This window comes from Spermophilus citellus (genome assembly GCF_964194105.1).
Source record: "Spermophilus citellus genome assembly, chromosome: 5".
Lineage (NCBI taxonomy): Eukaryota > Metazoa > Chordata > Mammalia > Rodentia > Sciuridae > Spermophilus > Spermophilus citellus.
In genome coordinates, this window is record NC_138186.1 from 62,043,212 (window position 1) to 62,067,729 (window position 24,518).

The 24,518-nt window shown below is 38.1% G+C and overlaps 1 protein-coding gene and 1 long non-coding RNA gene across 4 annotated transcripts in view; both read right to left on the reverse strand.

Annotated features, from left to right (window-relative positions):
• Positions 1–319, reverse strand: part of LOC308650197 — a 2,455-nt gene extending 2,136 nt beyond the window's left edge. Inside the window, exon 1 of the long non-coding RNA XR_014022277.1 lies at positions 201–319. This is a non-coding gene — a long non-coding RNA (uncharacterized lncRNA). The remainder of the gene's footprint in view (positions 1–200) is intronic.
• A 12,971-nt stretch (positions 320–13,290) lies between these two features.
• Positions 13,291–24,518, reverse strand: part of CYP39A1 (cytochrome P450 family 39 subfamily A member 1) — a 125,810-nt gene continuing 114,582 nt past the window's right edge. For 2 of the 3 annotated variants that reach the window (XM_081295608.1, XM_081295610.1), the window contains 2 exons: positions 17,424–17,511; positions 13,291–14,366 (listed from right to left, as the gene is read on the reverse strand). In XM_081295608.1, coding sequence (XP_081151734.1) covers positions 14,295–14,366; positions 17,424–17,511 — 160 coding nt within the window. In that variant the 3' untranslated portion in view covers positions 13,291–14,294. Of the gene's footprint in view, positions 14,367–16,708; positions 16,777–17,423; positions 17,512–24,518 lie in introns of all 3 variants that reach the window. The other variant, XM_081295609.1, reaches the window with a different exon arrangement.

Below are 24,518 nucleotides of genomic sequence, written 5' to 3' on the forward strand. Positions count from 1 at the left end.
TGTGGAGGTCTCCGTACTTGCTGAATACATTTTTCCCCAGTGATTTCATTGTTACAATCCACTGTCATTCCCACCCAAATCCATAAGACTAATGTTCAAATTTCCCCTTGCATATTATGAACCAATAACATTTTTCTCTTTAACTTGATCAAATCTGTAGCTCATTCATGAAATAAATTCATCAGTTACTGCTTACTTACTTTGGTATTCTGCCAAGGTTTGCAAACAAGCTTTCATTCCACTTCCCCTCCATGAGCTCAAAATATTCCTGGGGCTTGTGTTTGGCTTCAACATCATACTCCTTTGTCTCTGCCTCTGGGACTAAGCTGGCCCTATCCCTAGTCTACAGGTCCAATCCTGTCCACAGAGGACCAATTAGAAAGAGCTCATGGTGGGATAATGGCTGTTCTCTAAAAGAAGGACTTTGATGCTCATCTTAGTGACACTGCCTCAGTCTGTGTGACTTGCTTTGTCCATAAAACCTGAAAAACAAAAAAAGCTTCTATTTACTCCAACACTTAGATTGGGAACAGATGCTCTGGCAGAAGGAGAGAAAAGATGAAGGGGAAATGACCAAGGGAAGTTGCAAGGGAAAGAGAAAAAAAGGTAGCAGCTTGATCTGAAGGAAAATGGGAGAGCCAGATTAGTGTCCAAGGATGGTCCAGCCTCTGCTTCATCAGTACCTTCCACCAGCCATGCCAAATGCCAAAGAGCACCCAACTTCCTGTCCTAGATCCCACCCCTGTGAGCCCCATGCTCCTCCTGTAACTCAGTGCCACACTAGCTTTTCCACCTGCCTGCATGGGATGGAGATTTTCTTTAAGCAGCAATCTGCACTTTGCTTGCTTATCAGTTGGTAGGTGTGATCTTCCACTGAACCTGGGTCTTTTCTTCAGCCAGGTTTGCTTTCAGCCTTTTACACTGCAGTCGCCTCCTCCTAGATCTGCCATCTTCATACACCCACCAGAATTTTCCACTGTGCAGATGAACTTCTTTTTCTGGCTCAAGAATTAAAGAGAAGTTGATCAACCTCTGAGTCCTTACCCACAAGTTTGCATTTTCTCTCTCTTCCTTACTAGAGCAGAAGCCAAAATGAAGGGGGAAAAGAAGAAAGAGAAGGAGGAGGAGGAGGAAAGGGAGAAGGAGACCTATTGTGGAATTTTACACATGAAACCCTCTTGCTTTTTCAAACGAGAAGGCAGAAAATCCAATGCCCCTTTCTCTAACCCCATGCTGGTTTTGGCTTTTGAAAGTAGTGCTTGTGTTATTATTAATTTGCACCAAATCTATGCTCAGCAACGGCCAAACATGCTGTATTAAACATAAAACTTATTTTCTGGAGGAGCTTGGGATCACAAAGCAAGCTATTGAGACAAAACTCTTGAAGACCCATATAAATAGAACATAAAAAAATTTGAAAAATATATACAGATATTTCAACACATTCCATTTATTAATGGATGAGCTCCAGTAAATCAAATAGAGCAAATTTCTAATCTGGTCTAAATTAATGTTGTTTTTCATTTTATGGTACTTGCACTCTAAACTAAGAAAGTGCAGTTTAGTTTTCTTCATGGCATGGCAACAGAAATAATTTTGAAGTGAAAGCTGAAGCTTATTTCAATCTGATCCAAAAAACAGCACAGCATTTAAATTATATTGTGCAATTCTTATATAAATGTACAGGATAAGTTATCTGTTGGCATTACAACTCCTGAACTTTGGAGGCTTCACAATGTAAAGTGCATTATTTATTATTTTTTATATCAATGTGGGCTGTGCTGAGAGGAGGTGACCCTTTTCTACACAATCATTCAGGGATCCCAGCTTTTCTGCCTGGGGCTCCACCATTCCCTAGGGCCATTCACTGAATCCCTGAATCCTGCTGGCTGATAGGGGGAGGAGGCTGAGTGGGGTACAGGTTTTCTATCAGCCAGGTCTGGAAGTTATACACATCATTTTTGTCAACATTCCTTTGGTCAAAATCCAGTTACATGGCCACACTGAATGGCACAGGAATTTGGTAAACGTAAAGCTGCCATGTGTCCAAGCTAAGTTGACTTAGCTTGTGGAAAGATTTTTGGAGGTCTCAAAAAATTAGAAAAAGCTCCTTGCTCAGCAAAAGAAGACCAAAGAGAGAACAAAGTGGTGCTGTATAAAAGGGCCCAAGGCAAGGTGGCTGCAGTTTGTACTTTCACCTCCCCTGCTTGAAAGATGTAATAGCTTGTTTAAAGGGAACAGGGTGTTCCTGAAGGTATGTGTGTGACACCCACAACTCTCGGGTGACACAATTCTTCAGCCACTCTTGGATGTTGACAGCAGCAGTTATTTCAGCATCCAATACATTTTCAATGTTTATAATCTGTTATTTTATGTAATTTTCTATTTTTAACTGTATTCTTATTACCTATGATTAGGATGTGTGTCCATCTTTCAGAAAGTCCCAGAAACACATGGTGTGTGTATGTGTGTGTGTGTGTGTGTGTGTACATGTATGTGTTAGAGGAGTCACAGCTGGTTGCTGAGAAGGGAGGTAGCCGTGGACTGAAGTATTCTAGTGAGAGTAACATTTCATGGAAATGAATTGCCTGGGAGCATCTGTGGAAGGTTGAATGGACACTCTCCCCCCAAATGACACCATCAAGCACTACAAATGCCTGTTATGGCCTAGTGGTGGCTGTTTTGTTGGAAAGATATCAGATTCTGTAGCACAACTGCCCTTGCCATCTCCCTCTCATCAATTCTGAAGATCATTCCTGTGGGACAGTGGCATGTTCTTGGAATTCAGTAGTTATTTTCAGAGTGAAATCACTGAAAAATTCTGGCTAACAGGACTAACAAACTAAACAAAGCAAATGCTTTTCATTACTAATCTCTTGTCTCTGGTATGTTTCTCCTCCCAATAATGGCAGTGAATACCAAGTAAGAAAACATGTAGGGAAACAAATTTTTAACATGAAAACTAAAAATGCACTAGCCCCACTTCTGCTGAACAGTGCTGCTCCATGATACTGAGGACATCTTGAAACTGTTTGAATTGACGAATCTCTGGAAGAGACAATTGCCTACTTAGTGTTTAGTGATGTGAGAATCTGACAGGTTTCAACAAAGTATCTGAAACATTCGGAAACATCTCTGAGGCTTCTTCCTTGAAGGCAAAGTGATGACAGTGGCTATAGAAGAGGAAGCAGATTCAAAGAGCATGGAGATTGGAGGCAAAATGTGTGAATGAAATCCTGACTTTTCATCCACTACTGTGCTAGCTAAAGCTAGCAAAGCCATCAAACTCTCTGTGCCTCCGTTTCTTCTTTAAAAAATGGAGTTGATGTTGGAACCAGGTTGCATCAGGTATGTATTAGGATTCTTGGAAGGGACATAAGTCCAAAGCCTCCACTAATAGGAACAGGAAGGAGGACAGGGTTTCTCTGTCTATTCCCCCTCCACCTTTGTGTGTGTAAAACTGTGGCTGATACTGTCTCTGGCTTTCCATAAAGCCATCTTGAATGACACAATGATTCTGAGCTCATTTGCTAAGAGCTCAGTGAAAGTAAACAATGTGTAGAGTCCTACAAATTGAATTGTGGCTTTGGGGTCCACCTGAATGGATCTTTTTATACTTGAATCTATTTGTATTTCAGATCCTGACTTATGGGGGTAATGTCTTGTGTTTATTTTATTGTTCACTTAGTTTCCCCTTTGAGCAAATGACAAATTAACACAGCACGGGGAAAGAATGTTGAAGGTGCAACTTGGGGCTAAACCACCATTTCTGTTGTGTTTAGTTTTGATCTTGAACTCCCCTAAAAGAACATTTTTTTTAATGGAAAAGGCAGTTTTGCAATTCACTGGGGCTCCTCCACAGGTGAAAGTGGAGGAAGTAGATATCTCTAAAAATTGAGTTGGAAAAGAACTAAAGATGTTCACAGCAAGCTGGCTAAGGCAAATGTGAAATACCTGGATCTCAGATAAGACGTGTGTTCATCTAAAGTGGCAAGTGAGATTTAGGATGTCCCAGACACGAGAGGCAGAGTGGCAGTGCTTCCAGCTCCTGCAGAAACACACAGCTGAGTTTCCCAAAACACGGCACCTACGAGTTTCCTGGGGCCAATTGTACTGAGGGCTGTGCTGAATACTGACTTCAGTTTGCAGGGAGCATGCAGGGATGCGAAGTTGGTCCCAAAAGGTTTTTAACCATTATTGTACCAAGTACATTATTAGCACTCCATAGGCAGCACCGTTCACCGAGTGATTTGCTCTCAACATAGCGTGAGGGGGTAAGTATCTTTAGCTAAGAAATGTGACTGAGAGGTCAAGTAGAAACAAGGCTAAAAAACAGGTGAGCCAGAGTTAGGACAGGGAGGTCAGAGTCTAAAGTCAGTGTTTGGGCCCCTGCTGTGAGCTGCCTTACCCTTCATCCCATTCCTGGCAAAAGATGAAGAAAGTTCAATGGCTGTGACTTGATAACTGCACAAATTCTGCCTCCCATGCTTACCTACCCGTGCAGTGCTTACTGCACAACCATGTGTGTAGCCATCATAAGATGGGAGACGCGTGGAGGGCTTAGAGCTCCTCTGGTCTGGTCTGGTCTTCTGGAGTTAAGGAGGAGGGAGCCAGAGCAGATGTGTGTCTCAAGTGTGTAGCAGGGATTGTGCATATAGCCCCTTTCCCTGAATCCCATGCTCAGTCAGGAAAGGGCCTCCCTTCTTCATCCGGGGCTCTCAACACCAGCGCGACTTGAAATGTTGTTGAAGAAAAACTTTGCCCTAAGCTGTTTTTCTTTAGTGAAGATTCCACTTCTGTTTCTTCTTATGGGGAAGTATATGGAAAAATTCCACACTACTGCTTATTTCCATGAGCAGAGGCAACTATAAAGCAAGAATCCTGGTTTCTTACCTAAAGGCATTCAATCAAGTCTGGTCAACAATCTCAGGAGGCCTGTTCTATGATGCAGTTTGCTACATTTCTTGCAAGTGAACCAGAGTCAGTAATCCCTTATTGAGTGTGGTTCTCATTTATTCCTGAAAGAAAAAAGGAAAAGCATGGAAAGTGATTACAGGAAGCCAAACACAAAGCTCTGTTCAGTATTAAGTCATCACCATCATCTTTGGCTCATGAAATTGCAGCATCCACGTAGGCAAACTTTCAGAAGCTCTAATAGAGCCCTTCAATAGTTCTGTTTGTTCTTTCCTTTGCTACACTAGAAGAGTCAGATGTAACTATTCCTACCACTTCCCAGAAATATTTCACGTTTAAGCCATTTCTGTCCTTATGACTGAGGTGGGCTATAGGTTTATGAGACCCACATCAAGACCATCTCTTAGAGAACAAGGAGCATTGGGATTCACCACAGTGAAGCTTGGAGAAGTGGGTGGCAAAGACAGTATCTCTCTAGACTGGAAAGTCTGGTGACGGATGAGATGGCTGAGTTCTGGAGACCTGAGTCCTGGAGGGTCTGCTGGAGATGTGAAAACAGGGATTCTGTGAAGAAGGGCCCCAGTGTTGCCAGCCATGGGGGCAAGGCCCAGAAACCCCAGGAGTCATTGAACTGCAGTGGACAGCAAAGGTGGCAGGGGTAGACTTGAAGCACTAGTGAAGGGAGGCACTTTCTAGTATCCAGGTAACATTCCTGATTTTATTGTGATGTTTGGAAAGATATAAGGGTCCTCAGAATTAATTACTCATGGTGAATTTGCATCTGGCCCCAAAGAATAGCATCTCAGAGTCAGGAATTGTGATGTTTTACAGAGTATTTAATAGGTTATTTTTTGCAAAACTCCCTTGTGTTTTAATTCTACATTTTTTTTCTTAAGTAATTTTTTTATTGGTTGTTCAAAACATTACAAAGCTCTTGACATATCATATTTCATACATTAGATTCAAGTGGGTTATGAACTCCCATTTTTACCCCAAATACAGATTGCAGAATCACATTGGTTACACATCCACATTTGGGAGGGGGGATAGTAGAGGATAGGAAAGGTAGCAGAATACAACAGTTACTAATATGGCATTATTAATTCTACATTTTTATTCTTCACAATACCTCTGTGTGTGTGTGTCTGTGTGTGTGTGTGTGTGTGTGTGTGTGAGAGAGAGAGAGAGAGAGAGAGAGAGAGAGAGAGAGAGAGAGAGATAGATTGTGGATTAAAAGTGGAGTGCTCTACCACTGAGATACACCCATAGCCCTTCTTATTGTATTCAAGGTCTTGCTAAGATGCTGATAGACTTGCATGTATCACCATACCCAGCCACAGTAGCCTTTTTTAGTAGTTTTATTAAAATATAATTGATATGCCAGACAATTCACCTGTTTAAAATGTAAGATGCAATGGCTTTAAGTATATCTAGAGTTGTGCAAATATCACCAAACTCAATTTAAAACATTTTATTGCAAATTTCAAGTAAATGATGCAGTATTCTTAACTATAGTCCCTATGTTGTACATTAGATTCTCCAGATATTACACATCATATACCTGAAAATTTATACCTTTTGATAGCCATCTCCTCATTTCTCCCAATCCCTGGTCCGTGGCAACCACCGTTGTTTGCTGAGAGGGGCGTTGTTCTCACCTTCACCAATCCTTTCCCTGTAAAATTCCCAAACCTCAGGAAACTATGTGAGGTGAGGGATAATATTAACTAAACTGATCTTGGTAATGTATCACAACAATAATGACAAACAAAATAACAAATAAAAAAAACATCTCATTGCCCCAAAGATAGCCAATGCATAGCTGTTACCCACCATCCCATTCGCAGAGCCCTAGGAAATCACTAATCAACTTTCTCTCCTTGCAAATTTCCCTTTTCTGTTTCTTTTGTATAAGTGGAATCATGGGATATGTGGTTTCTTGTGTCTGGCTTCTTTCACTTAGCATAATGTTTTCAAGTTTCATCCATGTTGCAGGATTTAATCAGTATTTCATTTCTTTTTCTTTTTCAGTATAATTTTAATTTTTAGACTAGTTTTAGATTCATAGAAAAATTTGAAAGGAAGATACAGAGATAGCCCTGTGCCCTTCTTCATTGATTTTTATTGTCAAATAATGTTTAATATGTAAAGAAACTGAATCTCAGAGACCTCATTTGCTTGGTACATTAACTTATGGAGATATGTGGCCACCTTGAACTTGAGTCTTCCCAGAATACAACAGATATTTTCCTGTATACAACAATTGTCTTTCTACCTCCTATTTCCAATAGCACAGAGCCTAGGCATTAAGTGGAATTTTTCACTATTTTGGTTTATTTTCTTTACTTTCAAAAGTAGAGGAAAATAAGCCCTGTTATTTTTTGACACAGTTTTATGTATTAATGAACAGATAAGGAATATTGCATTAGACATGATGGAAATTGTTTCACACAATCTATGAATCAAATTAATAAAACACATAGTGGCCACTTAGCAGGTTGAAAGGGAAGGAATGAATCATTTTGTTTGTTTTTGGACAAACTTATTTCACAAAGAGTGATTAGATGAAGAGAGAAACATTTAAAATGACATTCCTGTTTGTCATGCAGGAAGAGCACTGCAATCCTGCAGCATGTTGTGATAGAGCTAAGAATTCTGCCTGTTCTTTTGCTGAAGACAGTGATTAATGACCTAATGCCAGCAAAACTTTTATTAAACAGTAACAAATTTCCACTTGAAGATAGAGTAGGTAAAGCCATTCATCAACAATATTTGACATTTGTTTTATACTTACTATGTGCTAGATTTTCTGTAGAGTACTAGCTCAAGTTGAGGCAAATAAGAATGTCTTGTTAGTGCCACACAGTCCCAGGCTTAGGGAGTTGAGCAACTTGTGAAAGCTCTCACACTGAGAAAGTGATAGAATTGGATTCTGAGAGCAAATGACTGGATGTTTCCCCCTTTGACACTGAGGTCTCTACCACTGAGCCACTCCCCAGCATTTTTCATTCATTATTTGAGACAGGATCACACTAAGTTGCCCAGGCTGGCCTCGAATTTTGGATCCTCCTATCTCAGCTTCCCAAGTTGCTGGGATTACAGGAGTGCACCACTGTGCCCGGCCAGATGATTGGATATTAGACTTCCTATTTTGAACCCGTGTTCTTTTCCCTGTTGAGTATAATAAGCACAGTGCCTCCTTAGGTGCACACTAAAGTTGTTGATGACTGTCTGCTATATGGGCTAGCAATCTGTGTGATTCAGAAACTATTTTGGGTGGGAATTCTTTTCTCTTTAATAATCAATTGTTCAGAAAATGAAGTCCAACAACCAACATATAATTTCCACTTTAGTGTTATGACTTTAAGAAACATCATTGCATAGTACGCCCACAAAACATTTAGTACAATCACATTGACACCCTTGATCTGGAATTCAGCAGGCTGAAACTTTGCTCTTCTAAATGAATTAGATTAAAGAGGACAGAAGGCATAAAGAATAAGAATCAGAATCTGAGTTGCAGTACTGTTCAGGCAGGCTGGTTAATGCTGTGGTAGCCAACATCACTGCCCCTCACTTATGCTGTGCCCAGTGTGGGTTGTGGGAAGGGACTTTTTCCTCCTCAATGACTTTCAGGGACCCCAGCTGAGGGAGGTTCTGCCTTCTTGTTGCTGCAAAGTCCTCATCACAGCATCAGGGAAGTAGGGGTGAGGCCATTTACTTACACGTTTCCACCTGAAATTGACACCCTCCACCTCTACTTACAACCCATTTGCCCATACCAGTCACACAGTCCTGCATAGCTGTCAAGGTCCTGGAAAATGTGGGAAAGTGGCTGACATTCAGAGGTCCAGTGTTTTCAAAATGTGCTTTTCCCACACCCAGGACCTTGCAAGTGTGAAATGGCTTCTGCAAACAATAATGTACAGTCACCTAAATGAGGAACGTGAGGACCACTGGATGGATGTTACCAGTTTGCTTTCATTAGGGGATCTGTAAATTAATGTGTTGTAGAATGAAAAGTTTTGCTGCCAATAGAAGTTGGAATGTTGCTCATGTGTTCCATAGTTTTCTGTCCTGCAAGAATCATTCACTTACACAGTCTCATGTAGGGTTTTGTCTTCACCAGTCACTGAATATCCCACCAGAGCTCCAAACATAACGTTTCTCTGTTCAGGTTTTAACTTCTTAAGCAGTAAAGGATGTTAGGCTGGTTCTCTGACCATGTTCTATGGTTCTGTGCATGTTTATCTCCAACAACAGCAACATCAAAATCAGAGGAGAGTTCATATGCTTTGTGAAGCAGAAAGCACATCCTCCTTCTAGGTCTCTTCTTTATAATTCTTTCCAGAATTGCAAAATAACTAAAAGCAAGGTTACCTGAAGACAAGGTTTCAACTAAGGCTATTCTGTACTTAGCTAGTTCCTGTCTCCACCAAAAGAGAACATTCATAATGTTCATAATGGCCTGTTGGGGGACATGATTGTGGTATTTTTGTGAAGGAACAAGGTAGAATACTACTAAAAAATACACACACACACACACACACACACACACACATATCCAATTGCTGTCAATTAACAATGTATCAACACATTGCTATCACATATCATCTGAACATATAAAATTTGTTCATATATTGACACATATATGCCCACACTCAGAAGATTCATTTTCCCAAGGTGTTTTTCTTTTCAAGTGGTGAAGGGCCCCTCCCACAGTCTGTAGCACAGGTCCCACAAGGTGGTGGGGGAAGGTCCTAGGGAATAAAACTGGGGGAGGAAATAGGGCAGACTGCAGGGCTCCTTGCCCTCTCCCTTCTGTAATATAGGCTACTCAACAGATTGATCACTTCTCCTGCAAGAGTGAGGAGAGAACCACAGTGTAAATTATGACAACCGCAGGGTCAAGTTGCTGTCTCTTGTAGGTGATGTATTCCTGTTTAAGAAGAATGCAGTTTAATAGCATGAGGGCAAGTTCACAGCCAGAGTTCCTGGGTCTGTCCTCAGAGTCCTTGCTTCTGCCACAAGCAGTGTGACCTTGGTAAGTCCCTTGGTCTCTCCAAACTTCAATTCTCTCATTTGTACTCCAGGCCCAATTATGGCCCACTGGGTTTGTTTACTAAGTCATCACAGATAATTTGATTTGGATCAATCATAGGGATCAATCTTTCAAGTTATGTATCACAACCACTGGAGATGTATAGAATCCTTCCTTCCTTCATTCTGGGACCACCTCCAATTAGACAAAACAAACACACGCTCGTGTTTTCCTTATACCTTTCCTCACCAAAAACATCTTAGTTTCCTTGTTTCCCTTATTATCTTTAGCTTTAATTACTATAAACTAATTAGAATTTTAATTCTTAGAACTATCTTAATTTCTAGTGAAAACATAAATAGTAAGAAATTTTGAACTGTTCAGCATTTTTTATAATTTTAAGAAACATGTTTTTAAATTAACAGACCCCCCAAATATCTAGCTACTCTAAGCCATATAAAACCAAGATGCTAAAATACATAACCTTATGCTTAGTAATTAACATTTTTAGTATTTTAACTTATTCAGAAATGACCCAGACATCTAGTGAGTTGCCTCTTACTAAATTTCATCTTAAGGTTTCAAGTTTCAAAAAATATTTTTTCTTTGAAACATGAAGAGTTAATTTATAAACATTTATGCTGTTTATATTTACTTAATTTATTCTTTTTTTATAATTATGTTTGAATTGCTTATTAAAAACAAAGATAGCCATCTTTATATATTTTTTTTCTTTTGAAATAGCAGCACCAAGCTAAAACTGTACCAGGCAGTCTTGACCTAACCAAGGTTTCTGAGAGGCCCAGCCACAGGTCCTTCATCAATACCTCCACCCCAGTTGTCCTGGGTCCCTAGCACCTACATGGCACCCAGGATAGCTACAAAGAGCAAGACTAGCTGGGTCCTTAGTTCACACTCTAGATTCTGAGCCCAGGACAGAGTATGGGCTCATCTGGAGGATCTGAGTCTTTCAAGCATGGCACAGAGGCTGAATTGGGCCAGAGAAGACAGAGGGGACCCTGCTGGGCCTGGACTCACCCTGTGGCTGGAAGCCCAGGTGCCACAGAAACATACATGTACCTAGGTCTTACCATGGCCACCTCCCCAGACCTGAGAGGCTCAAACCAAAGTCAAGATCAAAACAAGACACATGCAAGGTCTCAGAAGGGCCCAGCAGCTGACCCACAGTGTCAGGTCATTGACAAATCAAGCAGGTATCAAAAATATCACAGAGGCAAATAAGCTGAAAAGCAAAGATCAAAATGTCAAACATGTTTCCCTTTTTCTCTCTTTTCACTCTCATGGCTGATATGCATCAAGGAATCCACTCTTATTGCTCATTTCTGCTTCTAGGCCCGTGGTTTCACAGCCTTTTATATCCAAGAGATAAACTTACTTAGTAAACTTACATTTAAAAATGTATGTATTGTAATTAATGACTTGATTCAAATCTTTAAGTTATGTTTTGTTTTGTTTTCTGTAAGTCAGAGCCTTTTCATGTATTTTGATGACAAATCACATACATGTAATGCACACCCAGACAGGATCTTACAGTTTTCATTGATTATTCATTTGTCAGTTTTTAAACAGTTTTTTAAACAGCTTTTCATTTGTCAGTTTTTAAAAGATTTACTTAAGTGCACAAGAAAATAAAGCAAGAGGATCAATAAAGTCCCTGCAAATTTCCTAAAGCCAGAGTTCATACCTTTTGTAGTAACTGCCATTTACTGCTGCTTTCAGTCCAACCCTGTCAGGCACCTGTGGCCTCCGAGTGGATCTAACATACTTAATTATCAGGTCCAATGCAATCCTGGACCAGTACAGTTCTGTCGCAACTTCCAAAGATCATGTGCTCTGTCACAGGGCAAGTTAACCCCCAATTTGAAAGCTAAAAAGATGGGGTGCTCAATGCAAAAACGAAGAAAAAAAAAAGCAGAGTCCTGCTAGAGAGGCTCTCACCCACCCACCACCTGCCTTCCACACACATACATAGATGCACTGCAGGATTAACATCCCCAGGGGTAGTCAATCATTAATCAGTGGGGAACAGGAGCCAGTCAAGAGCCCCTCCTACCTATTATACTTCAGGTGGACAAAGCTAGGAGGTATTATATATGCTACAATATACCTTAATTACACAACTCTTTGACTGGATCACTCACTTCTGCTGCCTGGGAGCACCTCCCAAATAAATTCTGCACACAAATCTTTGTCTCAGGCTCTGATTTCAGAAAATCCCAGTTAACACATGAGGATGTATTAATAAATTAATATTCTACATAATAAATTATTATATATGGTGCATATACAAAATATATAAATAATAAATTATTATTATATATTATGTATACATGTATATATAAGATATTATCTAAAACCCAAGTCAGAAATTATTAATATGTCACATAAAACTTCAGGCTAGGGAATGAAAAGACATATGACACCTCCAAGTGCAGTGGTCTTAACTCTTCATGATTCCAAAGGTCAACAGATGTGTGTCAGCATTCGTTTTAAAATGTGTAGATGGGTCAGCTAACATTCTTCCTTACCCAGCAAGAATATGCAGATAAACACTCGCACTGAACCACTGCAATTTAGCTGAAGTAGGTATTTCTGAAAAAACAGCATTTCTTTGTGGGCCTTGCTGTGGGGAGGACACACCTTCCCTCAGAACAGTTGTCATACTAAGTAGAACTTGCTAGGTTGCAGTCTGCAACTCTCAGAGCTGCTGAGGACTCTAACCTGCTTTCTTCAGCCCCTTCCAACTCCAGACCTTGAGACTGCTAAGCAAAGCTGTGAGTTGGTAGCTAGGCTTCAAAATCATGACATTAGTCTGGGAGAGTTAATGCCCTCAAAGTACTTAATTTTCTCCTGGGGAATCATGTGTTTATTGGTAGGAAATAAATGACTAAGCAATAATTATCAACCCCCTGAGATGATTCTAGCACAGGCAAGCAAATAGACCTAGAGGACAATGTGCACTTCAAAGCTTACTGTGAAATAAAGGAGGCAAACAACATTTTCTTTGAATAATGGAGGATACATCATGACATCACTTTTTACTCTCTTATTATGTTTCCCCTGAACATGATAGGGCTTCTTTTCTGGATTTCATGGCAAATATTTCACACTTGAAACTACTGAGTAATAGGTTCAAATGCAGTTGAATGAAAATGCTCTGTATACCCTTCATTTCCTCTGGCTGAAGAGGATACCATGAATAAATCTCCTTCTACATTTCTGGCCTTGACATACCATTATATTTGAATTTCCACTCATAGCAAAAATGTCATCTCTGTGAACTATAATTGTAAACACCTTGAGTAAAGTGAGTGCTTCCATCTTTATTAAAACACAAATCAATACATCAATCAAAATGCATTTATTAAATATTTCCTGTAGAGAAGATGCTGTCCTAGGCATAGCAGAGTACAAAGTTGAGTGTAAGACATGATCCCTCTTCTCACTGCTCTTAGAAAACTATCACTTCATGATTTTAGCATTAGATCCATTTATAATAAAGAATTACATTAATAGAGCCTAAGAATTCCAATTGCTAGCTAAGAATCATATAAAAAGTAGAAAAATTTTAGAAATCATTAAATTGCTTAGTATCTAAGATTTTTAGTTTTTTTAAAATAGAAATTTGTGTGCTGCCTTCAAAGTGAAATTTATGTGCTAAGATTTCCATTCGAATGACTTTGTTTCTATTTGAAGTTATAATACAGTTGCATAAGAAACTAAATTCCAACTCTTCAAAATGCTTTTTCTAATTATTTCAACATTTTCCACTGACCTTTCTTCTATTTTCATGAGGAAAGCAGGAAATGATGGGAAAAGGGAGGAACAGTGGAATGAAACTGACCTAACTATTCTAAATACATATATGAATAAACCACAGTGCATTTCAGCTTTATGTATACCTATAAGGCACTGATTTAAAATAAACTGAGACTAAATAGAAGAAACGCCAGTAGAGTAGAGGAAAGGCAATAGGCGGAGAGAGGGTGGCAGGGAAAGGGGAGTACTGGGGATTGAACTGGAGCAAATAATATTCCATGTTTGTATGATTATGTCAAAATTAACCCTAATATTGTGAATAACTATAATATACTAATAAATATTTAAAGCAAAAAAACTTGCTATACATCATATTCACAGGAAATGATGTCAAATTCCTAGTTTTGAAGATATCAAACATGTACCATTGGATATTTTCTTGAACTAAATCCCCAAACAAAGTGAAGGAGGTGCTGCCAGGTTAGTGTCAGGGATACTGCCAGGAGTCAGGGGCATCTCTCTTCCAGAAGGCTCTGGCCCTCTTGAGCCCCCGCAGATGTCATATTCTTTGTTTATATTCTATTCGGCATTGATCGTCTGGCTGGGGGACACCCACCAAATGGAGATAACTCTAAAAACAAAAATACAGAAGAAATAGAAAAGAGACATAAGCTAGTGACTTAAAGTTTATTCAATTGCAATTTTCTTTAAAAGGACCTGAACTTCAGTTCTGAAGGCTGGGAACTGTTTGCATTGGAGAGTTTCTCCTCAAGCATCAACTTTAGCCTTCATTAAAGAAGCAGGAAAAGAAAATACCTTATTCTGATAACAATCTCTTCAAATTCATACATCCAAGTCCATGGGCCTGCTTGCTATTTTCCCTTCAATTTCCCTGGCTAAAGAGGATATCAATAAGGCTCCTTCTAAGTTTCTGACTCAAAAGATATACCACCTCATTTACAATTGTTAGCTGAGAGCTCTATGTATTTAAAAAGCTTCCAGAGTTGGTATAAACCATGATTACAGTGTACTTACAACCATGATGTTCCAAAAGGACCTTTGTGGGTTCCAAATATTGTGACTTTTTTTTTCCCCCCAGTTCTGAACAAAGTATGAATATGTGTGGGGGTGAACGGAGGTAATCGTATTAAGAATACCAAAAAGATTTTTGGTACTTAAGGGATTAAAATGAAAAGCAACATGTTCTATAGACTTTGAGAGTTTAGGGAGTGGTAATGGGGAGCTGGGAAAGAGGAGGTAGGGCACAGAATGGGCTCCTTAGCAAAGGGATTCTCAGGAGAGTTGATAGAATGAGGAGCAGGGTTCCACAAGCTCACTGAAATTGTACCCACAATTTTGTATAAAGAAATATGTACTTTTCTAGAAGGGGTTCCATAAGTGTTATGAAAATATTTTTAGAATCTGTGACCCCCCAAAAGATAAAATGGAACAAAAACAGTCAAACCAGTAAAAATCCACTATAGTAGCAAAATGTTCAAAATGGAACAGCCCCCACTTCCAGGATCAGGAACCTGCCGCCAATCACAGATTCTACTTCATAGTGTTTCCTCATTGTTTGGTTCATATTGGGAAGGAATTGAAACTAAAATAATCTCTCACAAACCTCTGAGATAAAATAAAACACTGGGGGGCTGGAGATGTAGCTCAGGGGTAGAGCATTTGCTTAGAACCCCGTGAAGCCCTTGATTGGATCCCTAGAACCTCAATACATAAAAAATTGAGATGTTTAAAAAATTAAAACTGGGGAATCTACAGTTTGATTTTTGCTACTAGGGCAGGTAGACTCCTGTGGGGAAGCAGGTTTCCAAGTCCACTGATCTCCCTGCACCTGACCACAGAGTGTTCAGATACTCCTGGTAGCTCACTTCCTCCTTCTTCTTGGTTGGCAGTTTGAAGGTCATATCCTGCATTTGTTGATCACCTGGTTTTACAATTTATTAAAGCAATTCCAATTATTGATCTTTCTCTTCCTAGAATAAGGATTGTGAAATGAACTGCTCTTTGAGATTATAAAAATCCACCTCAACTTGTACTTATTTCAAACTGAGATAACATTTGTTCAATAATGTTCTTAGTGTCATCAGAATATAAATAAGATGTACAAAAACTTGTCTAGGAAAGTGTAGCTAATGGAATTCTTATGTAGAAAGAAAGTACTAGGAGAAAATTTTGCCTAAGTAGATGATACAAATTATTATTATTTTTTTAAGAGAGAGTGAGAGAAGAGAGAGAGAGAGAGAGAGAGAATTTTTTTTTAATATTTATTTTTTAGTTCTCGGCGGACACAACATCTTTGTTGGTATGTGGTGCTGAGGATCGAACCCGGGCCGCACGCATGCCAGGCGAGCGTGCTACCGCTTGAGCCACATCCCCAGCCCCTATACAAATTATTGATCTCTCTGGTTTTGACAAATGTAATCTCAGTGAAGCATTCCTATTTCCTCTTGCTGGCAGAAAAATAGCTGGATCTTGTCAGTCCTGGGAAAAAATTGTGAAATCTAACCTGGCTCTGATCTTCATTTTGAACAATACAGCAGGTAGCTGAGGACTTTGTGAGAGGTGGTTTAGAGTTGCCTTTCAGTGTAAATTTTGAGAGCTCTTCATCACTAGTAGTTACTTGAACTTAAAATACAAGTGCAAAAGAAGTCTAAGGAAAATGCTGAAATGTGCATGCTTGAAATATATTTTATGTCACTTATACACCCACATAATTTCTACTGAAATATCAAGAGTTTTAGTTATCCTTGGTATATTAGCCTTATTATATGAAGAGTAAATGAAAGCACAAAATGTTATATGGCTAGCCATGAACTTGTGCTGCTTAATTTCTGTTTAAGCCCCTAACATTGGAAGTAGTAGAAACACTATTAGGTCCTGGCATTGATTAGACAGCACCTTTTATCCAGAGTTTTTAAAATGACTTCCAAACATTTGGAATTAAGTTGAACTTGCCTTTATTCCTTATGAAGGAATCTTCAAAGTGTGGTACTCAGACCAGGAACAGCAATAGCACCTGGAACCTATCAGAAATGCAAATAATAGGGACTCTGTCCCCAGAACTACTAATCAGGAGCTCAAGGGATGGGGAAGCAGTCTATTTTGTAAGCCCTTCATGTGATTCTGAAGCTCCTGCCAATTTGGGAACCACAGGTCGAGAAGAACAGGTGCACAGAGGAGTTAAATGACTGGAACACTCAATGGTCAGAGGTAGGTGTAAAGTCACAACCTTTTTATTTCTGCTCTTTAGTTTTATAGGGAGCTGACTTTTTTCCAAGCTATTGCTTTCCACATGGACCAAGGGCTATGACTTGCATCCAAAATAGATGATTCACTTTTGTACCAGAAAAAACCACATTCCTTTCTAGGGAAAAGGGGTCAAATTTGAGGCCATGTTTACTTAACCTAGAGAAAAGGGTAAAAGTTGGTAAATCTATTGAGGAGCCCCTAACATTGGAAGTAGTAGAAACACTATTAGGTCCTGGCATTGATTAGATCTTCAATTAAAAGGACCCAGTGTGTTCTCAGTCTGGTTCCACCTAAGGCACATGTTTAGATCAGGCCAAAGTGAGGGAATCAGTCGGTTCATCTCTAGAATTTAAAACCAAGGACTAGAGCTTACATTAAATCTGAAAGCTGTAATTATAGTCAAGATTCTGAATACATTTACCTGTTTTGGTAATGGGTCCAGAAGAGTACAGTCATATTTATAAAGTATTAAAATAATACATATTTGAATCTCTAACAGAGCAAACCACCTGAAAGAAAAATATAAAATTGTTATTTTGTTGTGAAAGATACAAAAATACCTATTATCAGAGTATGGAGAAAGTATATATATGGGAGAGCAAATGTGCTTTTTATCTTTCACTAACAAAAGGGTAAACTAAGAACTTACTATTTTTTAACACCACATACTAATTAGAGCAACTAGTGTGATCAAGTTATTTTAGATGTATATAAAAATGCTTTGCCAATGGAAGCACTCAATAAATGAAAGCCCCAGGTCTCTCCCATAAGTTTTAGGTCTGCGCTTTTTAATATTATAGCCATTAGTTACATGAGGCTATTTAAATTTAAATACATTAAATTAAACAGAATGAAAAATTCAGTTTCTCAGTTGCACTGGCCATATTTTAAGTGCTTAATAGCCCTGTCTGGCTGCAGGCTACCATGATGGATATATTTAGAGCATTCCTGTGATGCGGGGGAGAGAAAGCTCCATTGGAAAGTCCTGCCTACATTTAGAAATTACTGCTCAAACATCCTACAAGCACCTCAAGGTCTCGAGAAACTCCAAATACACTCTTCCTTGTTTCAAGAGTCTCCAAGGTTTTGGATTACATAATCCTGGTAGAAAGTATTTAAGCATACCCTACAAAATGTTGTTGTTCACTTATTTTAAGTTATGTACATATACTACTGTATTAGTTTACTGTCTATAAGACACAAAAACAAATTCGAAAACCAAGAAAAATATGAATGGAACCTGTTACTTTTACTTGTATTTCATGGGTAGAAAAGCCCTTTGGGGAGTAAGAGCCCTTACTGGGTACACTTAGTCCACTAGGCCTAAAAACTGGAAGTCACCATAACCCTGTCCTCTCCGTCACCCTCCATATCTAAGTAGACATGTCCTTTTGTTGATCTCCTAAACAATTCCATAGGACCTCCCCTGAACCTCTCATCTCCAGTTCTTCCATTGCTCCCTCAGCGTGGTTCCTCAATCATTTATATCCTGGATTGTTGAATCAGTTTACCTTCCTATTGGTCTCTTTCTTTTCCTTCTACTCATCCTTCACTCTATCACTGGAATAAAGTTTCTAAAACACAAATCATCACTGTTTCCTCATTTAACACACATACACGCACACACACACATACACTTTCAACGTTTCCTATTTCCAGCTAAACACCATAGAAGAACACAGCCAGTTCTTGATGATCCACCTGCTTACCTATCTCTGCAATCATCTTTCCTGCCGAGCTGCCACTTGATATCCATGCTCTTGTCACACTGTATTACCTGAATTCCCAGAACAGGATGCTCTCTGCTGTGAGCCTTTTTCTGTGTTAGGTTCAGTCTCCTCTAGAAGGATTCCCTGATCATCTACTTCCTCTCTGTTTCCTCTCAGCCAAAGCTTCTACTGCACTACACTGTGATTACTGAAGAGCCATCTCTCCTCTAGAGTAATTGCATTGTTGGGCCTTAACATAGTGTTAAGTAAATACATGAACAGATGATAGGCAGTAGTGTCTTCCATAAAGAATACATCCTTTCCACCCTTCTCTGTGTTTCTATGTCACTTTACACATCCCTCAACTGATGTCCTTATCCAAAAATCTTACTGTATCCTACTGTAGTTTAGTCATTAGCATTTGTTTCCTCTTATAGAGTATAGTTTCCATGAAAAGCAGAAACCATGATTTATTCACCTTATTCTTATTCATCTTTGAATCTTCAATATTTGTTAATGAAATGAATGAATGGATGAATTAATTAATTAATTAATAGGAATGATCTGATATTCATGTCAGATAATTAGATTGTTTCTCCAGTGAGGTTGTTGAAACATCTTGGTGATATTTTATTTCAAATGAAATCTAGAGTACTGCAGGTGTTATTATAACCAACTTGGACAACATATCAAGTTTTCAGGAATACTTATGATGCAAATTTAATCCTCCTTACTTGCGAACGTTGAAGATAATTTATTCCATAACTGTATCAGTGTCTATGAAAAAACACATGCTGATTCAGATCAAATTAGGCAGGGACTCCAAGAAAAAGCAATCTTGCTAATTTGTGTGAAGGCACAAAATGTTTCACACCTAAGTTTTTGTCAAACTTCTAACAAGTTAGAGCTTCTACTCCTATTCATGATAGAGTGACAGAAGTCAGTGTTGCCTTCTACTTTACATAACTCAAAAACTAGGCAAAATTCATGATAAAGTTCCCTAAGAGAACAGAAAGAAATGAGGTGAGCCCCTTTGGCTGCCCCCATTTGCAGCTTATGGTAGTTTTCAGGCCACAGGATGAGCATGGGAAAACCCATGCAGGCCTGAGGGTATTGTTAAATTACCAGAGACAGAGATCAAGATTCAGGCAATCTAAAGAGATTAAATTTGTAGGGAAGAATATAGAGGAAGGAGTTTCATAGAGAGCGAATAATAACACTTTGGACATTTGGACAGAGGTCTCCTTGAGTATTTGGCACAGTACTGATCTCAGCATGTGTTAGAAGAAACTACTGAGGCAGGAGATGACGGTGAAAATACAGTCAAAGTTCAATAAGCTAAATAAGGTCTAGAGCTTATACAAAGCATGGATTTTTTCCCCCCAACAGACAGAAGAGAGATATTGCAGCCCACAGACCACTGGGTGGAATCCTAAAAGGGTATTGCCTTAGTTAGTAATGGGATTATATTATCCTATGTTAAGTGCCACTCTGGATATAACTTAAAGCTTAAAATTAAGCTTTGAAAACTTGTTTTTCTAAGCAACTACATGCCATAATAAAGTCTAAAACTAAACTAAAATAAAATCCAGCATTCATGAAAATTAAACTTCCTATATTATATCTATTTTAAAAAACCCAGGGTTTCTAGAAGTAAACCCACGTATCTACAGCCAGCTGATCTTTGGCAAAGATGCTATAAACATGTACTGAAGAAAGGACAGTCTTTTCAATAACTAGCACTATAAAAAATGGATATTCACATGCAGAAGACTCAAGCCAGACTCCTATATCTCACCATATATAAATATCAACTCAAAATTGTTTGAGGACATAAATATAAGATACGAAACTACTAGAAGAGAACATAAGGGAAATGCTTCTGGAAATTGGAGTGGGCAAGAAGTTTTGTTGTTTTAAATTTTTTTAATTGTAGATGCATACATATGTTTATTTTATTATTTTTATGTGGTGCTAAAAATCAAATCTTTCACACCTAAGTTTTTGTCAAACTTCTAACAAGTTAGAGCGTCTACTCCTATTCATGATAGAGTGACAGGCCTCACACTTGCTAGGCAAGTGTTCTACCACTGAGCCACAACCCCAGCTCCTGTTGTTTGTTTTTATAAGACCTTAAAACATAGGAAGCTAGCCAAAAGAGATAAATGGATTTTATCAAATGAGAAAGCTTCAGCCCGACAAAGGAAACAATTATCAGAGGGAAGAGACAAAATACAGAACGGCAGAAAATATGGGAAAACGCATTGTACAAAGTCTTATCAACCAAAATAGACAAGGAACTCAAAGCAACAGAAAAAAAGAAAAAAAAAGCCACAAATAATTGAATTCAAAAATAGGCAATAGATTAAAATAGACATTTTTTTCTAAGGAAGTGGCCAACAGGTATATGAAAAAGTGTTCAATCGCTCATCATCAGGGGAATGCAAATCAAAACACAATGAAATATAACCTTGCTCCAGTAAGAATGGCTATTGTCAAAATGACAACAAATAGGTGCTTGGGAGGTCATGAGCAAAAGGGAAACTTTGAATACCACACCATTGGTGGGAATGAAAAACCATTGTGAAAACAGTACAGAAGTTTCTTTAAAAATTAAAAATAGAACTACCATATGATCCAACAATGCCACTATTGACTATATATCCAAAGGAAAAACATCAGTCTGTCAAAGACTCATTTGCACATGCATATTTATTGCAGCAGTATTCAAAACAGCCAAGAAGTGGAAATAAGCAATGAAGTGATAAAGAGAAAGTGTCCATCAACCGATGAAGTGATAAAGAGAAAGTGGTTGATAAACACACAGAATGCTAGGCAACCATATAAAAAGGATAAAGTCATATCATTTCATACAATATGGATGGAACTTGAGGTCATTATGTGAAGTAAAACAGGCTCCTCATAGAAAGACATGTCTGTTATGATCTCATTCAAACTAAACGTTTATCTTATTGAAGTTGAGAGTAGAATGGTGGTTACCAGAGGCTGGGGAGGGAAGGGGAGATGGAGAGAAGGGAAATGGTTGATTAATGGGTACTAGTTTTGGTGTTCTATTGCATGGTAGGATGACTATAAATAATGATAATATACTGCATACTCTTTAAAAAATTAGAAGAAAGGATTTTGAATAGATTTACCATAAATAAATAATAAGTGTTTGGGGAGAGTGTTTTATCCTGATTTGAACATTACACAACATATATATGTACCAAAACATCACAAGGTACTCTATAAATTACAAGGTACTCCATAAATATATATAAGTTTAATATATCAATTAATAAGAAAAAAAATTTGCCTAAGGGAAATAAGAACATATGACCTAAGCAAAAGAAAAATCATTTAAAAGAAACAATGAGGCAGGCACGGTGGTACATGTTTGTAATCCAGCAGCTCAGAAAGCTTAGGCAGGAGGATCAGAAGTTCAAAGCCAGTCTCAGCAACTTAGTGAGGCCCTAATCAACTCAGTAACACCCTGTCTCAAAATAAAATATAAAAAAGGTTGGGAATGTGGCTTAGTGGCTAAGTGTCCCTGGTTCAATTCCTGGTACCAAAAACAAACAAACAAACAAAAAACACCCCAAATTAATAAATAAATAAAGTTTAATTTCGAAAAGAAACAATGGTAAATATTGGAAGCATTTAAGCATGCTCCATATATTCAAAAAAGGAAGACAATACACAATGAGGAGAAAAATGGAAGATATAAAAAAATCCAAATCAAACTTTAAGCAAAAAAAAATACAATATCCTAAAAGGAAAAATAAACTGGAAGGGAGTAACAGAAGATAAGATACTGCAAAATAAAATGGCATGGAACTTGACATAATAATGGAAAATATCTAAAATAAAGTACCTGGAATAAAAGGACTGTAAAAGAAGAAATGAACAGGACATCAGTGACTTACAAAATAATATAAAGTGTCTAACATACATGTAATTAGAGGTGATTAAAGGAAGGAAGGAATAATATTTTAAGAAATAATGGCTGAAATATTTTCAAACTTTTGAAAACTACAACTTACTGACCCAAGAAGCCTGGGAAACCCCAAGCAGAAGAAATGTAAAGAAAACAATGCTAAGGCAAATCATAATCACATTGCTGAAGACAAGAGAGAAAAAAAAATTTTAAAGCAGCCAGAGAAAAAGGCACAAAAAGCAACAAAATTAGGGGTAGGGCTATAGCTTAGTTGGTAGAGTACTTGCCTTGAATGCACAAGGCCCTGGGTTTGAGCCCCAGCACCGCAAAAAAAAAAAAAAAAAAAAAAAAAAAAAAAAAAAAAAAAATTAAAGTTGACATAGACTTTTCATTTGAAACTATGCAAACCAGAAGACAATGAATCAATAGGTTTAAAGTGTTAATAATAATAATAAAAAAAATCAGTGTCTCAAGAAAAGGAACTAATGAAGTTCCTTATCACAATGAACTAACTACTGTGAAAGAGGCCAGCAGCCTTGATAATCTTGTGATACTTACTTTCCTTGTTAAAGATTTAGATTATACCATGTATTATTAGGAAAAAAGATTATTGTCTTTAGAAATGCATGAAGGAGACAGAGAGAAGGAGGAGGGAGAGAGAAAGAAAGAGAAAGAGGTTGACATAACCACTCAGTAGAGAATTTGGAGAATTAGCATTTGGACAGACTGTAAGGACATGGTGTGCCTGTGTCTGCTGTGGGCATTTGAGGAGCTTAATTTTCAAGAACAACCATGGAGAATCCTACTGAAAACCTCCAGTGTAAATCCACACTCACACATTTTGAAATGTACTAATGGAGAAAGGGAGATGAATCCTGAAAGAGAACCAACTTCTCAGGGTAGAGATTAAGCCAAAAATATGGTGGAGCTGCTCTGTGGCTATTTTGCCAGAGAGACAAGCATAGTGTCATGTAAAGAAGCGCACAGACAGAATGGGAGACATTCTGGTAAGTGCTTCACTTAAATACTTTTCTCCTGGACTATAGGTAAAGAAACATTTCATGGACAGAAATATTTTCCTACCTATACTTTCCTTTCCTTTTTTAATTAACTTCAAAAATTCAATAAAATCTGATGCACTTACACAATTTTGTATGATAGTGCAGTTGAGAACAAAGGGATAAAATAACAGAAGCATAAACAGCTTATGCCCTTCTGATGGATACCGCATGGGAACAGTAACACCCATCTTTATTGAGGTGGTGGTAACACACAGGACTGGAGTACAGCAAAGATCGCAGGGCACCCACAGGTCAAGTTCTGATTAGACTACCAGGGCACAATGTAACATGCCTGTCTTTTCTCCATGGTAACAGTGAACTGACAACTGGTTATTCACTGAGAGTTCTTACAAAGTAAGATCATTCATTCATTCCATATTATGCCTTTATGTGCTCTGCATGCTTCTAAGCACAGACATTATCCCAGGTAAACAAAAACAACACTCATATCCTCATAGAGCTTAAATTCCAGTAGAATATATATTTAGAAATTATAAATAATTTTATAAGGAAAAAAATTATAAATAATATATAAAAATAATATATAAAAATTATAAATAATATATAAAAAATAATATATAAAAAATAATATATAAAAGAAATTATAAATAATTTTATAAGGGAAAAGTGAGTGATGAAGGTGTGTGCTAAAACATTTCAGATTAGGAAGTCTTCTCCAATGAGGTGACATTTCTATAGGCACTGGAATCAATCAAGAGAATGAGGCATGTGAGTATCTTGGGTAGGGCATTCCCTGAAGAGGAATTACACCTTAGAACTCTGATCCTGAACTGAACGTGCTAGAG